Source organism: Globicephala melas, chromosome 8 (assembly GCF_963455315.2).
Source record: "Globicephala melas chromosome 8, mGloMel1.2, whole genome shotgun sequence".
NCBI lineage: Eukaryota > Metazoa > Chordata > Mammalia > Artiodactyla > Delphinidae > Globicephala > Globicephala melas.
This window is the reverse complement of record NC_083321.1, coordinates 36,261,781-36,274,631: the sequence shown is the minus strand read 5'-3', so window position 1 is coordinate 36,274,631 and position 12,851 is coordinate 36,261,781. Positions and strand designations below refer to the sequence as shown.

General features: G+C 46.1%; 1 protein-coding gene across 11 annotated transcripts in view; it reads left to right on the top strand.

The window, feature by feature from the left end:
• The window catches only part of NAV2 (neuron navigator 2), a 766,131-nt gene that overhangs the window by 489,287 nt on the left and 263,993 nt on the right, over positions 1–12,851 (top strand). For all 11 annotated transcript variants that reach the window (XR_009564890.1, XM_060303433.1, XM_060303429.1 and 8 more), the window contains exon 3: positions 6,467–6,519. Coding sequence is in view for 10 of the 11 variants with exons in the window: in XM_060303433.1 (XP_060159416.1) it covers positions 6,467–6,519 (53 nt within the window). In the remaining variant the exon portion in view is untranslated. The remainder of the gene's footprint in view (positions 1–6,466; positions 6,520–12,851) is intronic.

The following is a 12,851-nucleotide window of genomic DNA, read 5'->3' as shown; positions in this document are numbered from 1 at the left end:
AACATAGGCATCTCCTGTGTGACTTCTTCCCTAGACTGTCCATTAGCGAGTTCAGAACATTTCATCTCAGAGTGTCTTGTGAACACAGATCTCTTGGTTGGCAGGGCGTGGCGGGAGGAGACAGCACTCTGACCAGCATGCTAAACTATTAACCGCTATACTCCATGCTTCCCCCACACATGTGCCTATAAAAGGAACATGTAAAAATATATATTTGTATGTGTACGTGTTTTTAATATATACATATGTGTGTGTGTGTGTGTGTGTATATACACACACACATATGTGTGTTGGGGGTGGGTGTATCTCTCTCTGTTCTCCCTAAGATTTTCCCAGAATTGGAGTCCTAGTGACTCCATCTTGTATTGGACAGAATTCTAGTGGTTACAGTTGCTCTTTGGCTGGAGAGCTCCTACTCATTCTTGAAAGGTCAGTTTCTCCCTGATACTAACTAGCTCCCCCAGGCAGAGCTGGAGGGACCCTCCTCTGTCATCCTACTGACTGCTGTATTGGGCCCGGGTCTCTCCAGGCCTGGGTGTGAGTCATCTTTCTTTCTAGATTCACAGCATTTAACATGGTACCTGGCGTGCAGTGATGTTCAAGAAGAGTTGAGGAGATTAGGGATGAGAATTTTATTCACTGCAACCCTTGCTTCCCTAAGCCTGGCTCGGATTGTTTCCAAAAGGTGGCCCAGATGTTTTCCCTTACCAGTGTTTAGTATTCTTCTGAGCACTCCTGTAAACTGTATGTCACACCCTCCTCCTTTCCAGGATTCTGGTGCAACTCTAAGGTTTGGAAGGGACCTTTTAAAAGCCTCAACCTGATGTGTGAATTGCTTCCATGAAAAGTAGTCAGCAGAGTCTATTAAAGTAGTCGGCAGATGGGCAACTTACTACCTCCTCAACCAGTTCTAACGACAGAGAGTTAGAATTTTTTAAAAGCTCTTGTTTCATTAAGTCAAAATCTGCCCCTCCTTGGTAGTGTCTCCCTACAAGTACTAGTTCTGCCCTCCAGCGCTACAAAGAGCAAGCTAATCTGGGATAACTAGAGCATCAAAATAATTGAGGACCATTGTGGATTTTAACTGTGGAATAAAATAGGAATCTACAAATCTGTATTGATAGATACATACATAGATGATCTGTCAATGGAGAAGAGAGAACTCAACTGTTCGGGTGAATGCTGACTGATAAATGTAGAGTTGCATGGTAAAGGTTAGTGAAGGCAAGAATCATCAATGGATGCTGAAATCTAGAGGAGAAAGTTTGATGGAGAGCAGCTATTTACATGGTCTCACAGTGGCTCTCCACTGATGGCTTATTAGCTGCAAAGGGAGCTATAGTAACCACATGGGAGAATGAGGCATCATGACCAGGTGATCAAAAGTACATCACTGGTGAGCAGCAGCTGGGTGTCACGTGCTTCCTGATGTGGTACCTCGAAAAGAGTGCAACATCACTTAGTGTTGTATTGCAGTCAGGGGTGGAAAACCTGAAACCCAGCCTGAGGAATCTCAGACAAACTCAAATTGTGGAACATTCTGTTAAAAAAAACTGGCCTGAATTGTTCCAAAATGTCAGTGCTGTGAAAGATATAAAAGGCTTAGAAATTGTTCCAGAGGAAAAGAGATTAAAGAGACCTGACAACTAAATGTACCGCATGATCCTGGACTGGATCCCACACAGGGGCATAAAATGCTACAAAGGACAATTTTGAGTCAGTTGACAAAATTGGAATATTGGAATTACAGTAATGTTAAATTTTCAGAATTGTACCATGAAATAATATCCTTGTCCTTTGGAAATACACACTAAGAGTGAGGGACACGATCTATGTAGCCTACACTAAATTGATTCAGAATTTTTTAACAAGTGTACCTATAGAGAGAAAGAGGGAGGGAGCGAGAGAGGGAGAAAATGAGAACGGATGATGCTATACGGGAATTCTCTGTACTGTTCCTGTAACTTTTCTGTAGGTTTGAAGTTACTTCAAAATAGTTCAAAAGAACACATCTAAATGAAGGTCCATGAAAACCTGCAGTCAGGGAGATTGTCCTTTGAAGGGACAACCTGTTCCTAGGCCTGGGAGGGAGGAATGTTGTGCATAATGATTAAGGATCCGTGTGCAATGAGGCCTGACCCATGACTGGGGAGCTGGGGGGCTGGGTTGGGAGGGTAGGAATCAGGGAACGTTTCCTCAAGGAATTTATCTATAAGCCAAGACCTCAAATTTGGAGTTAGCTGGGTAAAGTGGTCAGGGAGGGCTTTCCTGGTGGAGGAAATAATGCATAGAAAGGCTGGAGGGTAGAGAGTCAGAGGCTCAACAAGGCAAAATAAGGCCGGGCTACCAGGTACAGGCCAGTGAATTCTGGGCTTTAACCTAAAGAACAAAGGCCAGTGATCCAAGAGTCGGTTTTCAGCTTGGGAATCTTACTCCCTCCTCTACTATTTCTAATGATGGAGAGTTGGAATCCTTTAAAAGCTAAGATGTGTAACATGAAGGAAAACCTTAGATGCTTTTCACAGACATTGCTCCTACCTAAGTCTCCACCTAGCCCAGATGGGCCCTAGAGTCTAGCCATCTATTCATCCATCCATCCTAGGGCTGGTCTTACCAGATAGTGGCATATCTTGGGGCCCACACTTTTCCGTCATTGCCTTCTGCCCATTAGGCAGAAAGTAGACCTTTTGCTGCTGCCTCTTAGTGCCCTTGCTTAGTGACTGAGGGTTGGGTGTCTGTGTTCAGCCTCCTATTAGTATGATTATCTTCCTGAGTCATGAGCTGCCCGAAGCCGGCAGTTGCCTGCCAGCTCATCACGGTGCCATGTCCGTGAGTTATTAGAAAGGTTTGTGAGGCCAGGATAAACAGCATGAATCAAGAGGGAGAGACAGGCCTCCCCGCTCCTGCCTACGTTGCTGTCACGCAGGAGGATGCCAGAAGGGGTTGGAGCGAGCGAAGGAGAGAAGGGGCGGGAGACAGGGAGGAAAGAGGAGAGAGAGAGGGAGGGAAACAGGATAAACAAAGGAGGCTTGGAGAGAAGGAGGAAGCCAAGACAGAGAGGGGATGAGAGCAGCTCACTTTCCACCACCATTTGGTCTGCCCCTGAGCACAACCAGGAAATTGAGGCAACACGCAGGACTCTACGTTCTTTCTGTTGATGACCTGCTACCATGGCGTGGCCTTGGGTAAGTCATCTGCCTTTCAGTGAGGGCAGCCAATTTTGCTAGACGTTGGCAGGGCTGCCAGCTGCCCTGCACATGCATAGATGCCATGCATAGATGCTTGGGCTGTTGAAATGCTTGGAACCCTTCCGAGGAGGTCTTTTGAGAAGTGATGAGCTTGATCCCATTCTTCTCAAAGTGCACGGATGCTTTCCAGTTACTAACTTGTCACCTTGTGTGCAGACAGGTCGCCACATTAGAGATTTGCTGGAATGAATAAATTACCATTGGCACTTGAGGATGCCGGTTTTAATCACAGTTGAAGACTTCGGGGGACAAATGCCTTTGCTTCTCTGGTTATCTTCTCTGGGGCTGTAGCCAAAGACCCCCTACCCCGAGTTAATAAATTCAGCTCTGAGGACCAAGCTCTTCTTCCTTCTAACCAGCAGAATCGGAGCTGCTATTATTGCTCGAAGTATTTATGACAACCACAGAAATTCTTGAGAATTTAAGTTGAAGGAGAAGTATTTAAATTACATGAAATTGGAAACTAGGAGGTCCAGACTTTTTTGCATTTTTATTAAACATTTATTTTGAGTTGGGGCTGAGTCATTTGATCTCTTCCCATGTTTTCTTTAGAGGGTCATGAATAGGCTTCACCCCATTGGTTTATTTTGAATGTTGTAAGATGGCAGCGTTAGGCTTATAGGAGCCTAATGAATTCAAGGAGCACCTGACTGTGGTTTAGGTGACAGACCATGAAAAGGAATTAGAGGGATAATTAGACCAAATCCCTTGGTTTTGTTTATCCAGAAGGCATATAAATAATCTTTAAAATGACTTCTCAGGATCATAGTTATCCATCCTTCACTTTAACGAGCACTAATGAACTGGGTGTTGATCAGATTCCAGTGCCGTATGACTTTGGCCGTCGTGAGTATCCAACTGGAAGATACCTTGAGTGGCCTTGATTCTCAAAAGCCATATCGGTGTTGTGTATCAAAATCCAAGGTCAGAGTGCAAGCCTGCCATCATTTCCCACGTATGAAGGAGTGCCATTTGTCAAGGATCTTCCTTTCTTTCCACCTTCAGTACATACCTGGATATATACAAGTGAAAGAGCAGCTGCCTCAAAATAGACAGTAAAACTTTGATTCATTGGAATGTTCAGAATACTCCTTAGTTCCCCTCAACAAATACATATTGAGTGGCTACTGTGTGTCAGGCACTGTGCTAAGCTCTAGGGTTATAGTAGAAAACGAAGCAGATGAAAATCCTTGTTTTTGTGGAGTTGACATGCTAGTGACACATTCTGGCTAATTGTATTTTCTGGTGAACTGAAGAACAAACATGCATGAGTTATCCCATTCACTGGGCATCCTTCACGTGCTTTCTAAAGGCTTTATGGCTCCTCTCTTGGGAGTAGGGAAAAGCAGGTGGAGGAAGCTTCCTAAAATGCCTATCCCAGTGTTCTTAAGAGCTGAGAAAACTCAGTTGGCTCTCTGAAGACCGAGGTCTTCCCAGGTGGGTCATAAGCCTGAATATCTATTACTTTGGGCCAGTTCTAAAGACGGTGCAGATCAGGCTGAATGTATACTAACCAGGCTGCCTCTAGTAATTAGATTTTTAAATAATTTCCTGCCACTAGCTTGCTTTCTTATTTTTTTACTTCTTAAGATAGAAACACTAGAGGAAAAAAACCCAGTTGAGGTAATGGTGAGCTATATTTACTTTCAGGTGTTCTAAAACCTTAGTGTCCTGGGACACTTTGAGTCTGTTATCCTCTTCAGACACTTTTCAATGTCTTTTCTCTTCATGGAAGTTTTACGTGTCATAGTCATTAAAATCTGATGTGATATATATATATATATATATATATGTATTTTTTTAAATGCAATTTTGCAAACATTTGTCGAGCCCTAAGGATACAAGTGTGAAAAACAAAATCTACATGTCTGCATAGCTGGGGGAGACAAGAAAAGGAGTTACGCATTAGGTGTTACTTAAAAGCAAAGTAGAGGCAAGTCCAGGGTGCTGGGAGAGCAAAGAGACCTAGTGGGACTTACCCTTCTAGGGGAGGGGGCATGCAGTAGAGGGCCATGGGATTGGGGAGGAACCTCATAAAGGCTTCACAGAGGAGGCAAGTCCGTAATTCTTTACTGTGAACTCCTAGCTGAGTTTCTGGGCTTAAGTCAGATGGAGACATCAAAAAAAGGGAAATTTTATTTTATATATTTTTGCATAGATGATAAGAATATATATTATTGGATTAATGACCTCTACCATACATAGAACACTCACTGTGTGCTAGGCACTGCACTAAGCAGTTTACTGGCATCATATAATCTTCTTCTCACAGCTCCTCCTGTGAAGTAGGTAGTATTAGCTCCATTTTATAGATGAGGAAACTGTGGCCCAGAGAGGTTGTGTTACATGGCTAAGATCACACAGCTGAGAAGCTATAAAGCTGAGCTTCAAACTGGGGTATCTTCGCCTCCAAGCCACTACATGTACTGCCTTTCTTGTAGCACTGTAGTTGCAAACTCAGATGTCTTGGGCTGTGTCTTGCAAGGATTCCTCCATACTTAGGATGAAATACATTCACCATGGGAAGCTGGGCCTTTCTTCCCTGTTATTTATTTGATTTCCAGCTTATTCAGTACAGCCTCTTTCTATCACTTCCCTAAGTAGGTAGGTATGTACTCTTTTGACTTCATTCAATAGTGTGTGTTCTAGATCTAATCTGGACTGACTGTTTGAGCATGGATGTGACATTTTTAAAGTCTCACTCTCTTGTTCTTCCATTGGACACCGCTTCGGGAATAGAATCAGGACAAACAAAAGCAATCTTAGCGCTTCTGGCTAAAGATGGGGTGAGATGCTGTCATCTATGGCTTTTGTCCCCAGGAGCTGTGTTGTGGCTGGATGGATCCACTCTGAAGCACCCTGTCTTTTGTGGGCAAGTTGCAGTTGCCTTTTTCAGAGCCTAAAGCACAGTCACAGCTCAGGCCGTTTCCCAGTCTCCAGACATTTCCACCATGCCCCATCACTCCAAGACTGTCATCAATGCAGTTGTCTCTGCCTTAGATGACAGCGACCTTGCCCCAGCTGTCCCTGGAGGGCGGCAGCTCGATGAGTAAGTCCTGAAGCTTGCTAGATGCGTCTCAGTATTTCACATGCCTGTGTTGGTTGGACAAACCCCAGTATGGGCCTTAGGATTTTCTTGGCCTCAGGGGTCCTGAACATCACTGCTCAAAGTGTCTGTGATGATTATTTATTTTTCTGACTTGTGTTTCTTTTTTCAGCAAATGAGAAGATTGAAGACATCAATGGCTGTCCAAAGAACAGATCGCAAATGGTAAGTGGTACACGGGCAGTGAGTGTTTGTGTTATGTTAGTAAGCCCTGCCTCTAAATGATATTGACCATCTTGAAAACATTCACACCACAAGCTTTACTCTGGGGGATTATATTAATGAACTAACAGCCATTTCCAAGTAGCCGTGGTTTGCTTCTCTGACATTTGTTGGCTTTTATTCGAAGATGGCTGTGATTTTTACGTAGGTCGTGAGACAGCGAAAATGGTCCTTGCTCTTAGAAACAAGTTATGCAGAACTGCTGCAAACATACCCTTGTTTAGAACTTGGGCTGATACGACTCTTGCTTTTTCCTCAAAGACCCACAACAATTTCTGTTTGTGTGTGGTGCTGGGGCACAAATGGAGTGATGGTATCATAACAACCATCAGAGATTGGGACGTGTGGTCTGATTGCCTTTAAAGGTTAGAATGATGTGAAATCACAACTGTGACAGGAAATGTGAAATGTCCAATCACATCCAGACCATTCACGACGTAACCTTGACAAGTGACATTCTCTCTGGCGTGATGTGCTTAAGCTCTGATATTATAACTTGAAAAAAATCTTTAAAAATCTATTCTGTTCTTGTTGCATGTCCTGCACATAATCTTTGAATGAAAATTCATGATCACTGTTGAGTTCAGGGAGCATTGAATTGTGACACAATCTGAGTGCTTAGTTTTTCCCTTAGAAATGCTTTTCAAATATGAATATTTCCACAAAGATTGTATATTATCAGACTGTTAAGATGACGCTAATACCTGTTTAAAATATGAAGGTGGCAACTGAAGGACAACCTTTTCTCCTGGACGTTAATTTGCTTCCAGAAATCTAAAAAAGAGGCATAATTTGTTTTCTAACCTCACCCTCCTCCCTTTGAGTAGACACAATTGGATAGTGTCATTCCAGAACACACTGAAGTGATTGGCCTTCCTTGGGTTTACTGTTTAATTTTCTGAATTGTTTGTTATCCCAGTGAGTGGACAAGATAGCCTTTTCATCAACTTTTTATCTAGACACGCAAAGTTTCTTACTATAAAGAGGAGTGAGTGTGCCTGGTGGGGGCAGGGGATGTCATTTTTCACGTTAAATTCTGAAACGAGTTTCTCTTTTGTTGTTGTTCCACTGGAGATTTTGTTTCTTTCTGTGTGATCCAGAGAGCAGCCCGTCCTCACATAGGAAAGTCCCCACGCAGACATCTCATGGCTGCTTTGACTTTTGGAAAAGCTTAGCTGCTATTTTTGCCAGAGCTACTACAGCTGTCTGGTGTATTAATAATTGAGAAAATTTGGAAGATAGAAGACTTAATTTTAGTGCAAGCATTTTACACATGCAGTCATAGCTTCTCATGAAAGAGATGTAGTGTTTCCGCCTGGGATAGAGATGGATGTGTTTGTCCCAGCCCATTATAATGCATATGTACAACTGACAGCTTAAGGTAGTGAACCTTTTATTCTGTTTGGTGCCTTTGTATTTTCTGTACCTTCTGTTGGAGATGTTTGCTGTTAAAGTCCACTTTCAAGCTTACAAAATAATACCGTCACCTCAGATTCTTCTGTGCCAATTTAGTTTATGTAAATATGTTATGTATAACGCTACACAGCACCAACGCAATTTTGTGGTTTCTCTATAACTCTTTCAGCTATGGAAGTATTGGGTTTTTCTTCATGCACTGTGTTTTTTTTTTCTTTTTTTTTTTTTAAGAACACAGGAATATAAAATCCTAAAATCGTCTGTGGTAATTAGTTCCAGCTCAGGGGCGGGGGAATGGGGTGGGCAGACAAGGTCTGGTGGTAAAAGTGGCAGAGAATAATTCAGCAGACAGGATGTGAGTCCAGGAGAATGACAAAACCTCCACCACAGTCATTCCATTCTGTAGGAGATGAGAAAGGCGATGATAAGGAACTCGGGGCCATCGTCCTTTCACCTACATCACAAAGCAATGACAAATCCATAACGCAGAGCTCACCTAGGGCACACAGGAAGTGCTGCTTACACGCAAGCGCAGGTGGTGTTCTGGCTAATAGGACACCTGTGTGTATGTGTGTGTGAGCACGTACAGAGTTAAAGCATCCCTACTCATGGGAAGTATCATTTGGGAAGATGGCATAGCAGATGAGCTACCATTTCTAGATTCCTAGAAGGTTAGACTCCCAATTAGGCTTTATTTAGGGCAGCCAATGATAAAGATTTGTTGTTGTTTGCTAAATGTTGCCTGTTTGGAGGAGACCAGAAGGGAACATGCACGGAGAGCATCATGTTGGCAAAAGGAAGATGACACACAACGAGAGAATTGGAGAGTGTACCTGCTGGGAGGGTAGCTATGACTCCACTGAAAATCATCAGCATAGAGTTACTGTGCTCACAGAAACAGCATCTTCAGAGGCCTTAAATAACGGAGACAAAGAAAAACAATTTTTGCTTCAGAGCAGGGGAATGGGTGCTATTTCAGTTTTCAAGGGGCAAATTATTTCATTAGCTAATCGGTGGGTAGGCACGAGAGCTTTAGTTTTACAGGTGGGATGCCTCTTCCTCCTCTCGTGTCTCCCTCCTCCTGACCTACCAGGCTGCCCGGAGCTCTGCTCTCCAACTCCTGAGCTCCAGGCTCTGCTTCAAGTTCTTTGCTCTTCCCAGAGGCTGTGGAAGTGAAAGCAGACACTTGTGGCATATGGACTAGAGAATTCCAGAGGCCTTGATGCACAAACATTATGGGCATGGCACTGTATACTTATAGCTTGTCGGTCAGCACACGGTCACAGAGTGCCGACTAATGCCAGGCACTGGACTAGACCAGGTTAGTACCCCAGTGAACAAGATGGGGTCCCTGCCCTCAGGGAGCTCAGTGATGAGTGGGCAGGAGACCAGAGAACAATTAGAACACTGGAATAGTGCCACTGCTCCCATAGACATCTGTGCATGGTACAGTGGGGGCCATTCCACTCCAGGACAGGGGGAGGCTTAGGAATAACGTTTAGGGGTTGAGTCTTGAAAGGCAAGAGGGTTCACCACAGGGAATGATGAGTGGAAGACGATTCCCATTGCTGGAGATTCTGTTTACCTGAGGCTATCCTGGACCCTGCAGAGGAAGGTTTTGCAGCCTTTGTTCGTGGATCCTACCATGTGCCATCAGCTGTGTCTGGTGAGACTCTTCTGGCCTCTCCTCAGTGTCAACCCTTTGTCCTGTTGTATCCGAGGTGAGGAATAGGGCGTGGAAGAGACCAGAGTGCGACAGACCCCAGAAGCATGGTGGTCTTTTCAGACCTGGGCCAAGTCTTCTGTGTTCATCGTCACCCCCCAGGTGGCAGCGCCTCAGGGAACAGCCCCATTGGACCCTGGAGTGAAGTTTTCTAAAGGAAAATACCCGTGCGATCAACTCCTGTGGATGAAAGTTGAACCGTGGGATGTGAGAAATGGTGGTTAATGTTGTTAATATCAGCACTCACAGGCCGTTCACGCTCATGGGCACACTCGACCCTCCCGACGCTGCTGTAGGCCAGCGTATCAAGAGACACTGGTGCCGGCAGCTGGAGGGCTGTCCCCAGGGAGAGGCAGAGCCAGGACCTCGGCATCTCCTGTGATCCTCTAGTGGCCCTCGTAAAACAGGACTGTGCCTGCAGCCGAAATGCAGAAGCATGGCAGTGGCTTCCCTTTCCCGAGCAAGCCTGGCCTCAGCTTGTGTTGAAGGAGTGCTTTGCTCTGTTTCAGTCTGACATAGATGCTTTGGGGGCCAAATCATCGGAGATGGAGCTGTAGAAACAACATTCCCCCCACCTCCTCACCCCCCATCCATTTGGCCCTTAAATAGGTTTGTGTATGTGCGTCAGAGCTGGTTAAAATGTTTCGTCTGTTTAGCATTGCCAGGGCAACCCGTGGGGCATCTTTTTGGCTTTCAAGTGGTGTGTTCAGCAGGGTTACGTGTGTGTTTGGAAGGAGAAACATTGCTTGGAGCACAGCCAGCGGACGCTGGGGCTGCCACTGCCTTGCGCCTTGAACCCACTGTACTCCAAGACGCTGGCTCACTTTGGAGCCTAGGAAAGGAGCAGCAGGGGGTGGTTTTCTTTTTTCATCCTTACTATTTTAAGTGGTTTGGCTTTGCGTTGTCGATTAGAAGAGGTGCAAAGTTAGGAAGGCTGCCTGTCCTTTCAGGCGCTTTCAGTGGAAAGCCCTGGCCTGTTTTCTGCTCTGGCCTGGGGTCATCTGGGACCTCTCAGTGCTTCCCACCTGCCTGCCCACCTCCTCCTGGGCCCTCAGGGAGTCCTGCCTACTTCCCTCAGCCCTTCTAGACCGAGGGCCTGCCTGGGCTTGGGAACCAGACGGGCCAACTTCGAGTTCCTTCTCTGCTCTTCTGTGGCTTGAGCTAATTATTTAACCTCTTGAAGCCTCTGTTTCCTGTTCTATAAAGTGGGGTTGATAATAATACGAACCTAATCAAGTTTTTGTGAGGACTAATGAGGCAGTCAAAGTGATAACGACGGATGACAGTAATGATGATGAAAATAAGCCATAAAGCCAAACAGTGTTTGCTGTGTGCCAGGTGCCGTCCTAAGTGCTTCACAAATAACCTCTTAGTTCATCCTCCCAACAGCCCTTTGCGGTAGGTGACCTCATCACCCCCCTTCTCCATAGCACATGGTCAGCACTCAGTCAGCGGTGGTTTCTCCAATGATGATAATTTGTTTTAGTAGCCATTCAGGTACTGGGGGACATGGAACCCTTGGGAAATCTGAGAAGAGCTCCTGGCCCTCTCCTCCCCGGATCACACATCCCCCGGAATTTTGCATACGGCCTGAGCAGCTCACGGCTCCCAAAGTCCTCTGGGGCTCCACAGACCCGCACATTCGAAGTGCCTGCTGCTTAGGGCACTGGTCTGCTCGTCACCCTGTCCTTTCAGAGGTCCCTGTGGAAAAAGCCAGCAGCTAGGTTCCCAAAACAAGAGGAATTGGCTCTTAAACACAGAAGGACAGGACACTGGCTTTCAAACTTCTGTTCCATGAGCAGAACCCCCACGCTTTTTTCCGAAATAAAATTGTATGTGGCACCCCACATGTGAAAGTGACAAAAACCGCATTAGTGCTTTACATAGGATTAGGCAGCCCAGGGAGGGCCATCGTAGCATCTCCCTTTCACCTGCCTCTTCCCTCCCCCTCCCCACTGTCACATTTGCCCCTGAAGCCCCCTTTCAGAAGGCCAGCCCCTGAAAATACACAGCGCGATGCAGCCTAGGGAGCCCCTACCCGGGCGTCAGCTTCCAGCTCTGGATAGATCCAGCCCATTCTCTGGTCCTCCTAAGTCTCCTGTAGGAAGAGAGACCATCAACTAGGTCGTCTTCACCTCTAACCTCTGGAGGTTACAAGGCCTCAGGGCTAAGAGCACGGACCCTGAAGGTCGGCTGCTTGTGACCCAGGGCATGTTCCTTAGGATCTCAGGGGACCAGTCTCTGTAACGGGGTCAGTAACAACACCTGCCTCCCAGGGTGCTTTTCAGGGGTGCATGAGGCCATCTGTATGACATGCCCGCGTGCTGCTGTGCACAGAGGAGGCACACAGTTGATGTTAGCTCTTAATAGGATGAGGTTTTTCAAGACACCCCAGTATTTTTAAAGAAATAGATGTTTCAAGACCGGCCAGCCTCCCTTTGGGCGAGGGGATTACCGCCGTGGCCCTGGCTAATCCACGTGGCCTCCCGGCACTGTACTTCCTCCCCGGGGAGATGTGGGAAGTGACAGCCCTATGAATAGGTGCGATTATTGTTTGTATTTTGCACGTGGAGACTGAGCTTTAAAAGGTTTTTTGGCCTCAGACTACTTGCCTAGGAGGCAGAGCTGGAGCTTGAACCCAAGTCTGTCTATTTGGAGAGCCTGTGGTGGTCCCTTCTGCGACAGAGAAAGGGCATAATAGTCTCCACCTCACCAGTGCCTTATTTCTCACTCGTGAGCACAGTAGAGCCAGCTGGGTTTAGCTGAGAGTTAGTGAGAAGGGAGGAGAGTGAGTATTTCTGGAGATTGCCTGAGTTGACCTGTCGATGGGAACTCAAGAGCTGAAAAAGGGGCAAGTGGCCCCCAGTGAAAGGCAGCCTCTTGAGAAGCCCAGGAAGAGCCCTGGCGCCAGGTACCTCCGACTGCGTTCTGCACAGAGCTTCCTGGGCCAGGAGAAGGCTGTCTGTAGCAAGATCAGGTTTCCAGCCCCAGTGACCTTGAGCCCTCCCAACAGCTGCCAGAAAGCCGGCTGCATGCCTGGGGAGTGTCTGAGATCCTTGCGCAGCTGAGTTGCCTCTTCCCTGGGCCCTCGGACCTATTTTTACATAACCCTAAGGGCACACACGTTACAAAACCA